A 16,222-nucleotide genomic window follows, 5' to 3' on the forward strand; every position below is an offset into this window, starting at 1 on the left:
CTCTCTCTCTCTCTCTCTCTCTCCCTTCCTTCCTTCCTTCCTTCCTTCCTTCCTTTCTTTCTTTCTTTCTTTCTTTCTTCAAAACAGGGTTTCTCTGTCTGCCTTTGGAGCCTATCCCAGAACTCACTCTGTAGACCAGGCTGTCCTCAAACTCAAGAGATCTGCCTGCCTCTGCCTCCCGAGTGCTGGGATTAAAGGCGTGTGCCACCGCTGCCTAGCTCAGTCTTCTCCTCTACCATGGGTTCCAGGTTTGAACTCGAGTCTTCAAGACTTCACAATTAGTGCTTTTACCAACAGGATCACCTCACCAGCCTTCTGTGTGGGTTTTAAAAGGGCTCCCACTGGCTAAACTACAGGTGGACCAGTTAGAAAAAGATGCCCCATTCTCCAGTCGCATGCTGTGGGGGTTGCAGACACTCTCTCAGCCCCTTCTTTTCTTTAGGGCATAGTACGCCCAACTGAATGTTACCACCTCACAATGTTCCTGCCTGGGAAATGACCCAGGAAACTTCAGCAACCCCACAGGAAGCAACGTATTGACAATGAACATGAAAGAACAGGAAACATGGCAATACTCAAATCCAACTTTGTAGGACAAAAGCAGTATTTCTAATTATTCCTTGGAAACATTAGAAAAACTCCCATCTTCACCATTAAAAGCAAAGAAAGGGAAATGGCTCAGTTGGTGAAATATCTGCTGGGCAAGAATGGATCCCTGGCACCCATGTGAAAAGATGGCACAGCGAAGCATGTCTGTAACCCCAGTATAGGGAGGAACAGATGCCTGGAGCTCATTGACCAACCAATCTAACCAATTGGTAAGGCCCATGCTCAGTGGGAGACACTGCTTCACAATAAGGTGAATCACTGAGGGATAGCCAGTGCTGGTCTCTGGCCTCCACACACACATCACACAGGCAGATACATTCGCTTCGCACAGAGATGAACCGAGCAGCCTCCACAGCCTCGTCTACCTCTAGTTTGTCCCATAGAGCCCCCGCACCCAGGAAGCCAGCCTGGACCTGAAGGAGGCACAGACAGTTGTCCTGACTTTAGGAGGTCAACTCGGCTGTGCTCCCATGTCCCACCCAACTCCACAGGACTCACCTCCTCCAGCCCGGTGACCGAATAGGCATGACCTTTGACCAGCCCACAGGCCATTCTCGTCTCATACTGCACAGGAACAATTGTCTGCAGAGCGAGAACCAGACAGCCTGTCAGGAACTGGGGGGTAGAGGTTCTGCTGCTCGGAGACAAGGGTTGGCCCTGGCTCGTTTCTGAGTTACCTCAGACTAAGGAAGGCTCATTTCCCTGACAGTACGCCTTATGGCCAGGATCAGACCTCACTGGTTTTTCAAGGGCAAGGGGAAGATGCAGTCCCAGACCCCTAGCTGATCACACTGCCCTGATGACCAGAGAGCAAGGTGGGTGCCGGAGTAGAAGGTGAGGGAAAGGATTTGCTCCTCCTTTCTAGGCTTCCTCAGAGGAGCAGAGGGGACAGCTGGAGTCTATCTGCCTTCTTCTGTGCCCATCCAGAGTAGACTATTCCCCAAAAAAGGAATTGAGAAAGGGAGTTTTAAAAACCTGTAGATCTAAACTGTTGACATCAGCCTACCTCCCTCACATCTACCTAGGACTTGAAAGTCAAGAAAACCTGGTCCCTACTCCCTCCTGGGACTACTGGAAGTTTCGCTGCTGTGGCGGATTACACTCAGTACAGGGAGGGCTGTCCCAGGCCAGGCTGTAGTCCTGAGGGTTCTTCTGCAGAAGGGTAGATCAGGAAGTCCCACTGAGCGCTCCACAGGCTCCCACACCAGGGGCCTGGTAACAACAGCTTTGGGGTGGGGTGGCTTCTGAGAGCTACGTGGGTTTGCATTCCTGAATCCTTCTTAAGGGTGACGGGTGAATCTGGAACTTTGTATCTTAGTCTCTTGGATTTTGTTCCCCTTTTGACCCATTTTGACCTTGGGACTTGGTCTTATAGAAGCCATTGTGGATGTATACCAAGATGTTTCTATTAAGAAGCTTATTATAGCACTTTTGAAAACAGACCTTAAAAAATCCTCTAACTTTTCAATAACAGAATATTAATAAGTAAATTATAACATATTTGCACATTTGAATATTTTGCAGCTACTAAAATGATATAAAAGAATACTTAAAATACTTAAAAATATGAATCTGACAAAAAACAGTGAAAGAAAAAGACAGGCTGCAAAGATGTAACATATAATAAGATGAATTTGAAAACAAAAATATGGTTTAAGTATGTTCAAGAAAGACCATATATCAAATGCTGGGCAGTTATCTTTAGATGGGAAAACATAGGCTATTAATTTTCCGCTGTCTTTTTGTATGGCTCAGTCCTTTGGTATCATGTGTGCCTTCCAGGTAGGAGGATGTAAGCCCTGTAGGGCAGGGGCCCTGTGTTCCCCAGGGAGAGTGCACAAAGGGGAGGGAGTTTGTTCTGTTGGCACTGACTGCTCTGGGGAGCTGACGTCAGGATGGGATGTGTAGGTCAGTTGTGACAGCTGGAGATGTACACACCCTTGTCGGTCTGTCATCTGAGCCCCTGGGGTCCAGGTCTGAGTCTCTGAGCAGCGAGTTATCCATATTTCTCACCATCCGTGCAATCAACTCCCCCATGTTCAGACCCGAAGGAGAGGTCCCATAAGTCATGTTGGTGCCGTCCTGAGGCCCGGTGGGAAGGAAAGCAGAGAACCCAGGAGAGGGAAAGAGCAAACAAGGGAGGGAGGAGAAGAAGACAGGAGAAAGGAGTGACAGACAGATCAAAAGAGGAGATATGAACTGTGCACAAACGCAGAAAAGACGCAGGAGAGTGATAAGGAAGCGGGCTCTCCTGTGTAGGGGCCTATGCTGACTGACAGCGAAGCCTTCCTACTCAGGGAGTGCTGGGACAGAAAGGAGGAGATAGTTTGCTCCATCCCTTCTCCTGAAATGGAATTACCCAGACTGCTAGTCCCAAAGCAGCCTACATGGAGCCCAGGCCATGGTGGGCCCTCTCCTTGTCACTGTCTCAGCTCAGATCACCGTGATGCACTGAGAGAGGGGCTCAGGGGATCGTCCAGACAGTAGCACGAAGCCCAAGGACTGAGGTGATGTCATAACTCAGTGGCTAGGGAGCGACTACCATTCCTCAGGGTAACTGTAGGCATAGATCTTGGTAGGGTGTGCTTGCACTGAGCAGTCTGACAAAGGAGGCCTGGAGCCTCTGGATCCGCTTCTACCTGGATTCTAGGGCTTGGAATGTCATTGCTCAGTCTTTATTGAAAGCCACCCCTCACTCCTAGGAATACATTTCCCCTGAAAAACGTTAATTTTTAAAAGTCAAGAATCTCTCATGCTATTTATTTATTTATTTATTTATTTATTTATTATGTACACAATATTCTGTCTGTGTGCCTGCAGGCCAGAAGAGGCCACCAGACCCCCCCTTACAGATGGTTGTGAGCCACCATGTGGTTGCTGGGAGTTGAACTCAGGACCTTTGGAAGAGCAGGCAATGCTCTTAACCTCTGAGCCATCTCTCCAGCCCCACTTTTTATTTTTTTTTTTTTATTTTTTATTTTTTTTTTATTTATTTATTTTTTTTTTTTTGGTTTTTCGAGACAGGGTTTCTCTGTGGCTTTGGAGCATGTCCTGGAACTAGCTCTTGTAGACCAGGCTGGTCTCGAACTCACAGAGATCCACCTGCCTCTGCCTCCCGAGTGCTGGGATTAAAGGCGTGCGCCACCACCGCCCGGCCCCACTTTTTATTTTTTTAAAGCAGGATTTCACTATGCATCCCAGGTTGGCCAGAAATAACAGTCCTCCTGCCTCAACTTCTAAATTGCAAATTGTTGGAATTACTGGTAGTTCCTTTTTTTTTTAACGTTTATTTAGTGTGAGGCGGGGATGCATGCACAGTCAAATGACAGGCTGTGGAGGTCCCTTTCTCCTGAGGATTCCAAGGATCAGATTAGGTCCCCAGGGTTAGTAGCGAGTGCCCTTACCAATGAACCATCTCACCATTTGGCTCTTGCTTCTTAAAATGAAACATTCACCCTATCCCAGCAGGAGCAGCGTGTTGCTAAAAGTAGAAGGCTTCCTGGGAACCAGACTTACATCGATGGAGCAGCCCATGAGGGAACCTCTCTCGATGGCCTTTCGCATGATCTTGTACATGTCACTGGGAGCGTCCTTGATCTCAAAAAACTCCGTCACCCCTCCCGTGAAGTCCTCCATGGCCTCGGTGGTGTTCCCACCTTTTAGAGCTTCATAGGAACCATGGAGCCTTGGAGAGAGGACAAAAGCCAGTCTAGACTCTAGGAGTTCTAGGAGGTATGATTAGTTAACGCCGGCCACAGAGAGCCAGAAGCATTGTCTGTACTCCCCCATTCCGCCAAGGTGCCCTTCCACTGTCTGCTAAGCCCAGCAGCAGAGGCAGAGTCTACGGTAAGAGACAACCTGGCTGAGCTCCAGAGATGCAGCGAGCTAATGCAAGACTAGACGCACCGTCAGGAAGGCAGGATCAAGAGCCAGCTTCAGGAAGCTGAAGATGTGTCGCACATCTTTATTTCTTCTCATTAACTTTATGCTTTTCAATTAGGCCTCCTACTTCCTGGACCTGATCTCAGGCTGACGCAGGGTCTTAGCTGAACATCCACACTACGCACGAGCATGTGTACACATGCCTAGCCCAATGTGAGTGATACTTCAGCTGAATTCTCAAATCCTTTCCCCACCCATAGTCCTGTCTCCCATCCTAATGGTCGCCTTACTTAGCGTAAGCCTTCTCCAGCAGGGCGCTCCAGAACTCATTGAGGTGGTTGGATTTGGTGAAAACCAGCTGATTGTTGTATGTTGGCAGACAGTCATCAATGACCACATCTACCCAGTCTCCATAGCGCCAGAACTGCAAGAAGCGAGAAACACCGTCACATCCATTGTCTGCCTTGACCCGAGTCCACATCTGGCAGGGCTCTGAGCCTCAGCTACCATTTCCCAGGCTTTGCACCTGAAGCTTGCTTTGGAGTGTGGGAATCTATCTCTAAATACACTGTGAGCTACACATGTGAGACAGAAACTACATGTCTGCCCAAAGCCCAACCCAGTTCTGCACACCCTGTGAATATCTTAGGACCTGACACTTTCTTCCTTTGCCTAGAGATCCGGAACAGACCCGCTATAAGTACTTTCATGTATTCCAAGTGATTTCAGTGTGTGCCCAGGATTGAGTTGAGATCTCATAAGGTTAAATAAAGCTGTTGGGCTAACTTAACTTAAGTCTTTGTTTTTTTTTTTTCTATTTTTCTTTTCCAGTCTAGAATTTGTCTCTGAGTCAAATGATCAGTACCCAGAAAAGTTCTAGTGGATTAATTAATCCTAAAACCAATAATTTCAGGTCTGGGTCAAACTCACAACTAAATGCCCAGACGACTAGACTTTCCTTGCAGTGATAGACCTGATGTAGACTCAGGGTACAGAGTACGGGAGCTGCAGTTCATGAACCAGGGGTCCCAGTAAAGACCCAAAGGTCCCCACCACCTTCAGAGCAGGCGTCTTAGAAACCTGTCTGAGGGGGCTGCAGCAATAACATAGCAGCCAGCCAGCCAGAGGGCAAAAATAGACACAGAGCAGAAGACAGGATGCCTTCCTCCTGCCCTTGTGGGGCATAGTGGAAAGTGTGTTAAGTCAGAGCACAGACAACAACTGCCCCCTCACAAGCTTGGAGGAGCCAAGGGGTCACTGTCCACAGGTAGGTGTTTGGACCCTTTCTTTGACCCACTGGGAGGTCAAGGCCAGGAGACCAGAGGTGGGTAGACGGGCTGTGCGGTCACATAATTTTCTGAAAATATTTCTTGACTCCAGAGAGACGTAACTTTTTCTGGACCTTGAAGCCAAGTTAATAACTCGCCTTGAGATCATCTAGGACCATGTACTTAACCTGCTGTCCTGCTCTGTCCTCGGTCTGTTTAACTGGCTTTTAAGAGAACAGCGTAACCAATCTCAGTATGCTTTGGATTTCCCATGCAATCAGCCTTTACAACCTAAGATAATTTCCATCTTAAGTAATATACTTTCCCATGCTCTGACCCAAGACTATGCATGCTGTGGTAATCGTTTACCAAAAACAGCCAATAAATTGGAAGCAACCCTTAAGGAAGAAATATCCCATAAATGTTGGAAGCAATGCGTAGATACAGGGTAGTGTGTCTGTGGTTCTGAGTGCTCTTCTGGGAGATCTGGGGTTAGTAACACAACTTCTTTCCTTGTAAAACTCTGTTCAAGATTACTGCAAGGAATTTCATTCCTTTCCCATGCCGTGCTTTCTGCGCCATTCAGTAAATACAAAGCGAAGCCCACTTTAGAGGGCAGGCACAGACTGAGATACACACACACACACACACACACACAGAGACACACACACAGAGGCAACAGACACGTATAAAACAGGCACAGGGAGCCAGGCGGTGGTGGCACACACCTTTAATCCCAGCATTTGGGAGGCAGAGGCAGGCAGATCTCAGTGTGTTAGAGGCCAGCCTGGTCTACAAGAGCTAATTCCAGGACAGGCACCAAAGCTACAGAGAAACCTTGTCTCAAAAAAACAAAACAAAACAACAACAACAACAAAAAAAAAAAACCAGGCAGAGATGAGAACAGACATAGGTGTGACAGCCAACACACACATACATCAGATACCACATAAAGGCAACAAGGATAGACAAGTCACATACATAAAACAGACAGACTATGCCGGCCAGTGGTGGCACACACTTTAAATCCCAGTTCTCAGGAGGCAGAGGCAGGCGGATCTCTGTGAGTTTCACTGCAGCCCGTTATACAGAGCAAGTTCCAGACAGGCTGCAAAATTACATGGAGAAACCCTGTCTCAAAAACCAAAAACAAACAAACAAACAATAAAAACAAACCACCACCAACAAAACAAAACAAAACAAAGCAGACAGACTACAGACAGGTCAGTAACCACAGACTGCGAACAGACGGAAGTCGTACAGCCAGGAAGACGTGGACTGGCTCTTGGTTAAACTAACCTAAGAGGTTACTTTGTTTTCATTTCTTAAGGCAGCACTGAGCATTCCCGACCTTCTCTGCAGTTACCTCTATGGCATCAACTGAGGCCTGGCTGCCATCTCAACCACATCCCCATTTCCTCACCTGGAAGTGGAAGATCCCCGCATAGTTTTCAACAAAACTTTGATCATGGGGTATAACTCGGAAAAGCAGTCGCTCGTTCAGGGTCAGGCAGGCAATGGCTGCAAGAAACCAGCAGTCCCCTGCATGCAAACACAGACCCAGTTAATCAGGTGGGGCTGCCTCCCCGCCCCCAGGAGTTTCCCCATGGCTGAAGAACTGGGACGCTCATGCTGCCCACTGCCCTGCGTCCTGTCTGTCCTCTCCTGGTGTGAGCCCTGGTAAGAGGAGTGAGAAACAGGATAACACATTCTCTCAGGACTGGATGTTTTCCTAAGGTCAACTGATTCCTCCTTTTACAAAAGAGACTCACTTCCTTCTTGGAGACAGAGCAGTGAGTAATCATGGCCGCCCTCTGTCTTTGCTGGGTGAGCCCGTTTTCCCTTCTGGCATCAAGAAAAGCTGCACGATGTGTATCAGCTAGTTGCTGCAGGACCAGTCTGCAAAGGGCACTCAGGCTGGCAAAGGGACATACCCAGTGCCCTGACAGTCTCACATCTATCTCCTAGGGACACGGGCTAGCTACCACCCTGCTGGTAAGGAGAGACTGCCAACTGCCCAAGACACCCATGTTCTTCCTCTGGACCCGCAGCCTCTCCTTGGAAGCAGTGTATTGGTTTGAAGGGCGCAGAGCTTGGTCCACACTCTCCAGCCAGTGTCCCCAGGTACTGGGAGCCCCAACACGCAGGAGGTCCCCAGTCTCTTTTCTGGAACAAACTAAGTGGATGTTTTTCAGCTGTTCTTGCCTTTTTGGGGGGTTAAGTTTTAAATTGTCTTTTAATGACACCTCCAATTTGCTTTCACAGTCTGCCCCAGGGAGGGTCTCCCAGAACAAAGGTGGTGGGAGAGGAAGGGCCCTGCCACAGCCAAATGACAGGCCAGCAGGACCTGGGCCTCCCCAGGCTAGCAGGACCTGGGCCTCTCCTCCTCTTGGCAAACAGCACCTCTGTCAAAAAATTCCGTTAGTGTGGAGATGTCTCATATGATGATCCGAGTTTGATCTGAGTCTGGCGGAAGGAAAAAACTGCCCCCCACAAGTTGCTCTCTGACCTTCTGTGCCATGGTGTGTAGGTACACACACACACACACACAAACACACACACAATTAAATGAATAATTTTAAAAAAGGTTCTGAGATGCATTAAAAGAGAAAACAGAATTTCGTTTCTTCACATCCCGAATAGAGATGGCACCTGTTGATTAGCCCTGGGGCATCGGGCAGGACACGGTGGGGGGGAGCTTCCTACCTAGATCTCCTTGGCAGATGTCAGTCCTGTTGGCTCCACCGATGATAAATCGGGGATTCTCACAAATTTCCTGTGGAACAAAAAGAAAACAACCAGGAAATGTTAGTAATTGTAGGAGTTCCGGGCTGACCCGATGGCGTACTGCCCTGGTACCACGGGATTTACAGTCACTGACCCTACACCTCTGCAGGCATCCCTGTGTGTGGGTACCATCGCAGGCATCCCTGTGTGTGGGTACCATCGCAGGCATCCCTGTGTGTGGGTACCATCGCCCCTCTTTTCCAAACCAGAGAGCTAAAGCTCAGAAGCTGGGTGTATTGGTTCACATCTGTAAACCTTACACTGGAGGGGCTGAGGCAGGAGCATGGCCAGTTCAAGGTCTGCCTGGACTACGTAGGAAGACCCGGTCTCAAGACAAATAATAAACAACCGAGGACCAGAGAAGGTAAGAAAATTGCCCCAAAGTTATCCCCTTTTCTCTCCCACACTGATACTGAATAGCATGTACTTTGAGAGGTGGGGCAAAGGGGCAGCAGAACTCATGGATTTTGTTTTCTAAGCCAGGGGAAAGGATGCTAGGAAAAAAAAAATCTCCCTTTCTAAGATGTGGGACATAAACATTTAGAGTCAGCGTCTGTACCAGTGTCCACAGGTGTTGGCAGTCTGGGGAGCAGACAGTAGATGTGGTGTGAGCCTCACCTGCCCCCTCCTGATTTGTTGGAAGGGACAAATCCACCCAGAATAGCCGCAGGGGCAGCTGCAGTTTCCCAGCGGATGGACTAGGTCTCGCACAGCACATCAGCAGCCAACAGAGGGCGCTCTTGATCTCATTTAGTGTTGGCTTTGCTTTAATTTTTTTTCCTTTGAAGCTAATTAAAAATTTGGTGCTTTGATTTTAATGTTGTTCTTACTTCACAGTTTCAAGAAACTTCGTTATTCCTGTGAAGTGTCCTGTGCTGGCTAGTTTTATGTCAAATTGACACAAGCTAGAGTCATCTTGAAAGGAGGGAACCTCAACTGAGAAAAAAAAGCCTCCGTAAGATCTGGCTGTAGGGCATTTTCTTAATTAGTGATTAATGGGGGAGGGCGCAGCTCATCGTGGGTGTTGACACGCTTGGGCTGGTGATCCTGGCTTCTCTAAGAAAGTAGACTGAACAAGTTCGTAAGCAGCACTGTGCCACCTCTCTGGCTTCTGCACCAGCTCCTGCCTCCTGGTTTGTAGGGTAAGAAGGGCAGGTGAAAGAACACCCTGGTCCTGAGACCAGCGCCAAGGAAACCCACTCTGCCCCTAACCAGTTTAGAAGTTCAAATCCAACCAATCCCAGAGCACGAAATCCAACCAATCTCTGAGCTTCTCCTAAATTTAGGAATTGAGTTCCTACTAATCCCCACCCTGAAAATCTCCACCTGGGAAAGCTTCACCCTTAGGAAACCCTAGATAAGCCTTGTACCTGTTCCGTTTGGGGCTGCCCGTTTTTTCCACCCTGGCAAAGGCGGCCGCTCTCCTGGATTTCTCCCTCCCAATAAATCTCTCGAATGAGGTTTGTTGGAAGGACTTTCTTTGACCAGTGCATAGGAGAGCGGAGCCGAGAAGTAAGGGCTCTCGCTGGAGCCGAGCAGACTGCTGCATTCCCGTGAGAAGATTCCCTTAGCAGAGCAGAGCTGCAAGGGCTCTCGCTGGAGCGGAAGCGGAGCAGAACCCTAACGCTTTGGCTGGGGAAACCGTCTCCTACTGGAGCAGAGTCGCTACACTCAGGAGAAACTGAGAGTTTCTCAGAAAGGCAACAGCCTTTCTGGGAAAATCCTCCCCTGCTGGAGCTGAGTCGTTACACGCCCCTTAGGGAAACCTTTCCTGGAGCAAGGACTATAACACTTCGCTGGGAGCCCGCCCTACTGGAATAGAGCTATACACTTCCGTTGGGTTACCTTTCCCTTCCTAGCTGTAGGTATTCCTTGGCTTCCGACTACCAGGTCCCCTTTCCCTTAAGAGCTGTAATACATACAAGGCTCCCTGCCTGTTTTGAGTTCCTGCCTTGACTTCCCTTAGTGATGGACTGCCAGCTGGGCCTGTAAGCTGAAATAAACCCCCCCGTCCTCCCCAAGTTGTCTGGGTCATGGTGCTGCATCACAGCGACAGACTTCGTTTTTTCTTTCTTGCTGTCTTCCGGTCTTTCTCCCTCCTCACAAACACACGCTTCTCCGAGCGAGCTGAGGCCCCCACAGTCAAGGATGCCGCCTTCCTCCTACATGGGAAGTCGCAGTCCTTTCACACCAACATCTCCTGGTGTAGCAATAATGAATGCTGTGGAGTAATAAAGCCAGTGACACCAATGTTTGAAGTGTTCTACTGGGTAGGAAGGTGTGGGCATGAAGTAAACTTGGAGTAGAACTGTTTGAAAGTCTTTTGGATGGAAAAACCACAGACCGTTTTACACAACTAAAAGGTAAAGTTAAAGGAAAAATAAGTTTAAAAAGCAGTCTGTAAAAGTGGAGACCAAACAGAAGGAAGCTAGTGCATAGCACGCGGCCATGACATAAATATGCACATAAATGGAATTATTTCAACTGACTTCCAAATACAGATTTGGGTTATTTATCTCTTTTTGGGATCTATCCTGGGGACAAAAATCTAAAACCATAGAGAAATAGTCAGGAGCTAGAACTGTATGTGACAGCATGTTTGCCTACCAAGCACAAAGCTCTGAGTTTGATCCTCACTGACACATAAACCGAGCGTGGTGGCGAATGCCTGCAACCCCAGAGCTCAGCAGCTGGAGGCCCGAGCAGAAGTTCAAGGTCATCCTTAGCTACGTAGCCATTTTTGGGCTAACTGAAACCATACATTTAAAACAACAACAACAACAACAACAAAAACAAGGATCTAACTTCATTTCACAACTTTGACACATTGTACAGGTGATAAAACAAATAAGAATTTTGATTATTATCGTTAAGAACTGAGGTTTTTTTGTTTTGTTTCATTTTGTTTCCGAGATAGGAGTTCTCTGTGTAACAACTCTGGCTATCTGGAACTCACTTTGTAGACCAGGCTGGCCTCGAACTCACAGAGATCCACCTGCCTCTGCCTCCTGAGTGCACTACCACTACCTGGCAGATTTTTTAGTATAAAAGAAAATATATAAAAGTATAAAGTAGGGACTGGAGAGGTGACTTAGTGGTTAGGAGCACTTGCTGCTTTTACAGAATAATGAAGTTCAGGTCAGGTCCTAGCATATGCATCTGGTAGCTCACATCCACCCATAAGACTCAGCAGCACCCATGTGCTGTTGGCACACACACACACACATTAGTTTCTTTTTAAAAAATCACAGAAGTAATAACCTTGCAATGTTAAAGTTAAATTTATTAATAGTTTTTATCTTCCTAAAAAATAATTTCCTGGGCTGGAGAGATGGCTCAGTGGTTAAGAGCATTGCCTGCTCTTCCAAAGGTCCTGAGTTCAATTCCCGGCAACCACATGGTGGCTCACAACCATCTGTAATGAGGCCTGGTGCCCTCTTCTGGCCTGCAGACATACACACAGACAAAATATTGTATACATAATAAATAAATATTAAAAAAATAATTTCCTATTCCTATGCACTAAGAAGGAACTAGAACTGGGATGTGGTTCTGTATTAGAGGGCTTACCTAGTTTGTGCCAAGTCTTGGGTTTAAACCCAGCACCGCCAGAATACCGAAAGCCTAGAAGCAATAGCAGTGATTTCTAGAGGAGGTAAACAAAGAAAAGGAGCAGAACCAATGCTGAAAGCTATGATTCAAAACCACTTTCCCAAGATACCAAGACTGACACTTCATGCTGAAAGAGTAGGGTACTAAGAATGGTGAGCCAGCAGGGCCAGCAGGAAAACATCATCTAGGTCTTCACTGTACTTAACATAAACACGTTTCTTTGGATATGCAGGAAAAAGCCATGCGACTCCTTTGGGGAAGGTGTGCAGATTATCATGAGGCTTTTCTTTCTATCTTTTTTTTCATTTTTTAATTAATTAATTAAATTTCCCCAGCCCGACCAGTTTCTTCTCCCTCCCTCCACCGCCCTTCTTCCCTTTCCCCCATCCAATCCTCCTCCTTTCTCTTCAGAGAGGGGCAAGCCTCCCAAGTATACCAGTCAGCCATGGTGTCTCAAGTTGTAGTAAAACTAGATACCCCTTCTCTCATATTAAAGCTGGATGAGGCACCCCAGTAGGAGGGAAGGGTCCCAAAAGCAGGTAACAGAGTCAGAGACAGCTCCTGCTTCTACTGTTAGGAGCCCTGCCAAGTTGCCACTAAGCAAATCCACAGCTCCCAACAGAGTTGGTGCAAGGGCTCTATTGGGAGAGACTGGGGGTGGGGAGTGAAAGAGCAGAAGACCCAGTCGGAGTGGGGACATGAGAGGAAGACAGACAGACAGAGAGAACAGGCAAGAAGAGAGACAAGAGATAAGAAAGGCAAGAGAAGCAAAAGAAGGAACTGTGGTGGGCACTTTTATTTGTTTTTTTTTTCTTTTTTTCTTTTGGTGGGCACTTTTAAAGGGTGCACCTGTTGCACAGCTGCCCGTGAAAAGGCAAATGACAATGTAACTTATGATGATGTAACTGTCCCTGAGCTGAGGCAGGCTGTTGCCTCTGAGAACTAAGAAAGACCAAGATACACTGATGTGGGATTTTCCTCTGTATGCTATGATTACCATTGATAAATAAAGAACTGCTTTGAGCTGATGGCAGGGCAGAACAGAACTAGGCGGGGAAAGCTAGGCTGACTGCTGGGAGATAGGGGGTGAAGTCAGAGAGAAGCCATGTAGCCCCCCGAGAGACATATCCGGTAAGCCACAGCCTTGTGGCCATACACAGATTATTGGAGATGAGTTAAGAGTTAGCCAATAAGAAGCTAGAGCTAATGGGCCAAGCAGTGATTTAATTAATAGTTTCTGTGTGATTATTTTGGGGCTAAGCGGCCGGGAACTAACAAGCGACCTTCTTCCAACAATATCCAACTGGAACATGTGTAGAGGGCCTAGGTCAGTCCCATGCAAACTCTCTGGTTGGCGGATCAGTCTCTGTGAGCTCCTAGAGCCCAAGTTAGTTGATTCTGTGGATTTTCTTCTGGTGTCATTGGCCCCTCTGGCTCCCATTCAGTAACAATGCTTTATGCCAGAAGACTGGAGCGATGTATTTAAGATACCAAAGGGAACAAAGTGTTTGGCTGGAACCCCCAACTCATCCCTGTATGATCTGAGAAGCCTGTTTCTCTCTTTCTCTCTCTCTCTCTCTCTCTCTCTCTCTCTCTCTCTCTCTCTCTCTCTCTCTCTCTCTCCCCTCCTTCCCTCCCTCCCTTCCCACTCCCTCCCTCCCTCCCTCTCTCTCTCCAAACCCGGCTGGCTCAGAGAACCTCTGAAGAAAGAAAGGCACCAAAAAGCCCAGTTCTGCATTCTTGGTAGCTACTGCAGCTTTCTCCCCTGATGTTGCCAGCTACCCAAGTCCCTGACTAAAGCCCTAAAGTGCTGAGCTTTTGAGCATACTTGGGCACAAAGCCAGCTTCTGGAAGATGCATCATCATGCCACCCCTCCAACCTAGATAGTCTCTGTGCTTTTGTTTGTGAGAGCAGCTTCTCTGGCCTACACCTCTGGGACTGGAGAACTACCTGGGAGTTGCTTTGCTCAAATAAAGCTGTTGTTACACTTTTTTCAGTTCAGCTTGATCTGGCTTATTGTGTCAGTGGAGAAGCCTATCTTCAGGGGACAGAAAATCTTTTACAAAGGTGAATCAAGGATTTAGAATGAAATAAAACCTTTTTCTAAGAGCAAAGAAATAGGTAAAAAAATAATAAATAAATGTAGTAACAAAATTTAAAGTTCACTAAATCCAAGAAGCCAAACAGAAACCCAACTGATGGTTGGAAGGGAAAAAGTAGAGCATATAATTTATTGCCTGTCATGTTCAACAACTACTTATAACAGGCTGAGGCTGACGCTCACCTGGTAGGGAGCTTACCTAGCATGCATGAAGCCCTGGATTTGATTCCCAGGACCCCATAAACTTGGTGTAGTATTACATACCTGCCATCACAGCATTTGGGAGGACCAAAAGCTTGGGGTCATCCTTGGGAGTATAGTGAGTTTGAGGCCAGTTTGGGATACATAAAACCCTTTCTCAAAAACAAAAGAGGAGCAGCTGAAGAGATGGCTCATTGATTAAGAGCACTTGTTACTCTTGCAGAGGACTTAGATTCAGTTTTCAACATCCACATAGTAGCTTACAGCTGCCTATAACTCTAGTTCTCGGGAATTCAGCACCCCTTGAAGGAAGGCCCTGGACATGCAAATGGTACAAAAATAACTCTCACACATAAAATAAAATAAAAATAAAAATGCATATTTTTAAAAAATCAGTATGGAGTTTCTTTAAAAAACTAAAAAGAAATTATAATGTGACTTCATATAGATATATACTTGAGGGAATCTAAACTAGCATATTACAAAGATTCCAGTGACATTAACTGTGGCCCTGTTCACGAGAGCCAGTTATGGAAGCAGCCTAGATGGCCATCACAAAAGAATGTATTAAGAAAATGCAGTATATCTGTACAACAGAATCTTTCTCCCCCTCCCAAGACAGGGTTTCTCTGTGTAGTCCTGGCTGTCCTGGAACTTGCTCTGTAGACCAGACTGTCCTCAAACTCAGAGATTCGTCTGCCTCTGCTTCCAGAGTGCTAGGATCAAAGGTGTGTACCACCGTGGTCTGGCATTTAAGTTTTGAAAGAAAAAGAAAGCACAAGGGTAATTATTTTGGGGGAGGAGGGATAGCAGTGGGAGGGGAAAGAGAAAAGCAAGAAAGAGTAATGGGGGATGAACATAAGTCAAGTAAGAGCTATACATTATAAAAACGTCATCATGAAAGCCATCTTTTATGTATGTGTGCACATGGAGACTAGAGGTCACCCTTGGGTGTCAGACCCCAACTGCTCTCCATCATGGGTTTGTTGTTGTTGTTGTTGTGTTTGTTTGCTTGTTTGTTTTTCAAGACAGTGTTTCTTCATGTAGCTTTGGAGCCTGTCCTGGAACTCGCTCTGTATACCAGGCAGGCCTTGAACTCACAAAGATCTGCCTGCCTCTGCCTCCCCAGTGCTGGGATTAAAGGTGTGTACCACCACCGTCTGGCTCCATTGTGGTTTTTGAGGCAGAGTCCCTTACTAATTGGGAGCTCACAGTGTACAGTAGGCTGTCTGGCCAGCCAGTCTCAGGGATCCACCTGTCTCTGCTTCTAGGACTGGGATTAGAAGTACTTCCTATCATGTCAGGACTTGTTTTTAAAATTAGTTCTGGAGACTGATCTGAGGATATCATGAGATCAAGTGATCTCCTTGGCCCTCACTTTGCTTTTTAGATACAATACTAGTACACACATACTATCTATAATGCGGCAGATTCTAAGATCGGAGCAGGAATTATACCAGATGAACCGGGAGCATCTTGTAATGATTCAAAAACCAGAACATTCTCAAGAAGATTTGAAAACACACCAACCCAAGGATTTGTTAGCTAGACGTAGGAGCCAACTGCGAACGTCTATTGACTATAGCTGGAAGAATGCGCAATGACACAGTAACTCAAAATCAAAGATAAATATGCGCGAGTCCATATTGTTACCAATATCTACACAGAGACAGACATGGAGAGACTACAGACCACTCTCTTGCAGAACAATCCTCCATGATTTTTTAAAAATATTTATTTGTTTATTTATTATGTATGCAA

The 16,222-nt window shown here is 46.8% G+C and overlaps 1 protein-coding gene across 4 annotated transcripts in view; it reads right to left on the reverse strand.

Moving 5' to 3' along the window:
• Capn3 (calpain 3) overlaps positions 1–16,222 on the reverse strand; it is a 51,990-nt gene that overhangs the window by 15,520 nt on the left and 20,248 nt on the right. For 3 of the 4 annotated variants that reach the window (XM_038330034.1, XM_038330033.1, XM_038330036.1), the window contains exons 3-7: positions 8,466–8,535; positions 7,183–7,301; positions 4,782–4,915; positions 4,126–4,294; positions 1,108–1,191 (exon numbers count right to left, since the gene is read on the reverse strand). In XM_038330034.1, coding sequence (XP_038185962.1) covers positions 1,108–1,191; positions 4,126–4,294; positions 4,782–4,915; positions 7,183–7,301; positions 8,466–8,535 — 576 coding nt within the window. Of the gene's footprint in view, positions 1–1,107; positions 1,192–4,125; positions 4,295–4,781; positions 4,916–7,182; positions 7,302–8,465; positions 8,536–16,222 lie in introns of those variants that run through there. The other variant, XM_042055072.1, reaches the window with a different exon arrangement.

The sequence above is a fragment of the Arvicola amphibius genome, chromosome 5, assembly GCF_903992535.2.
Source record: "Arvicola amphibius chromosome 5, mArvAmp1.2, whole genome shotgun sequence".
NCBI lineage: Eukaryota > Metazoa > Chordata > Mammalia > Rodentia > Cricetidae > Arvicola > Arvicola amphibius.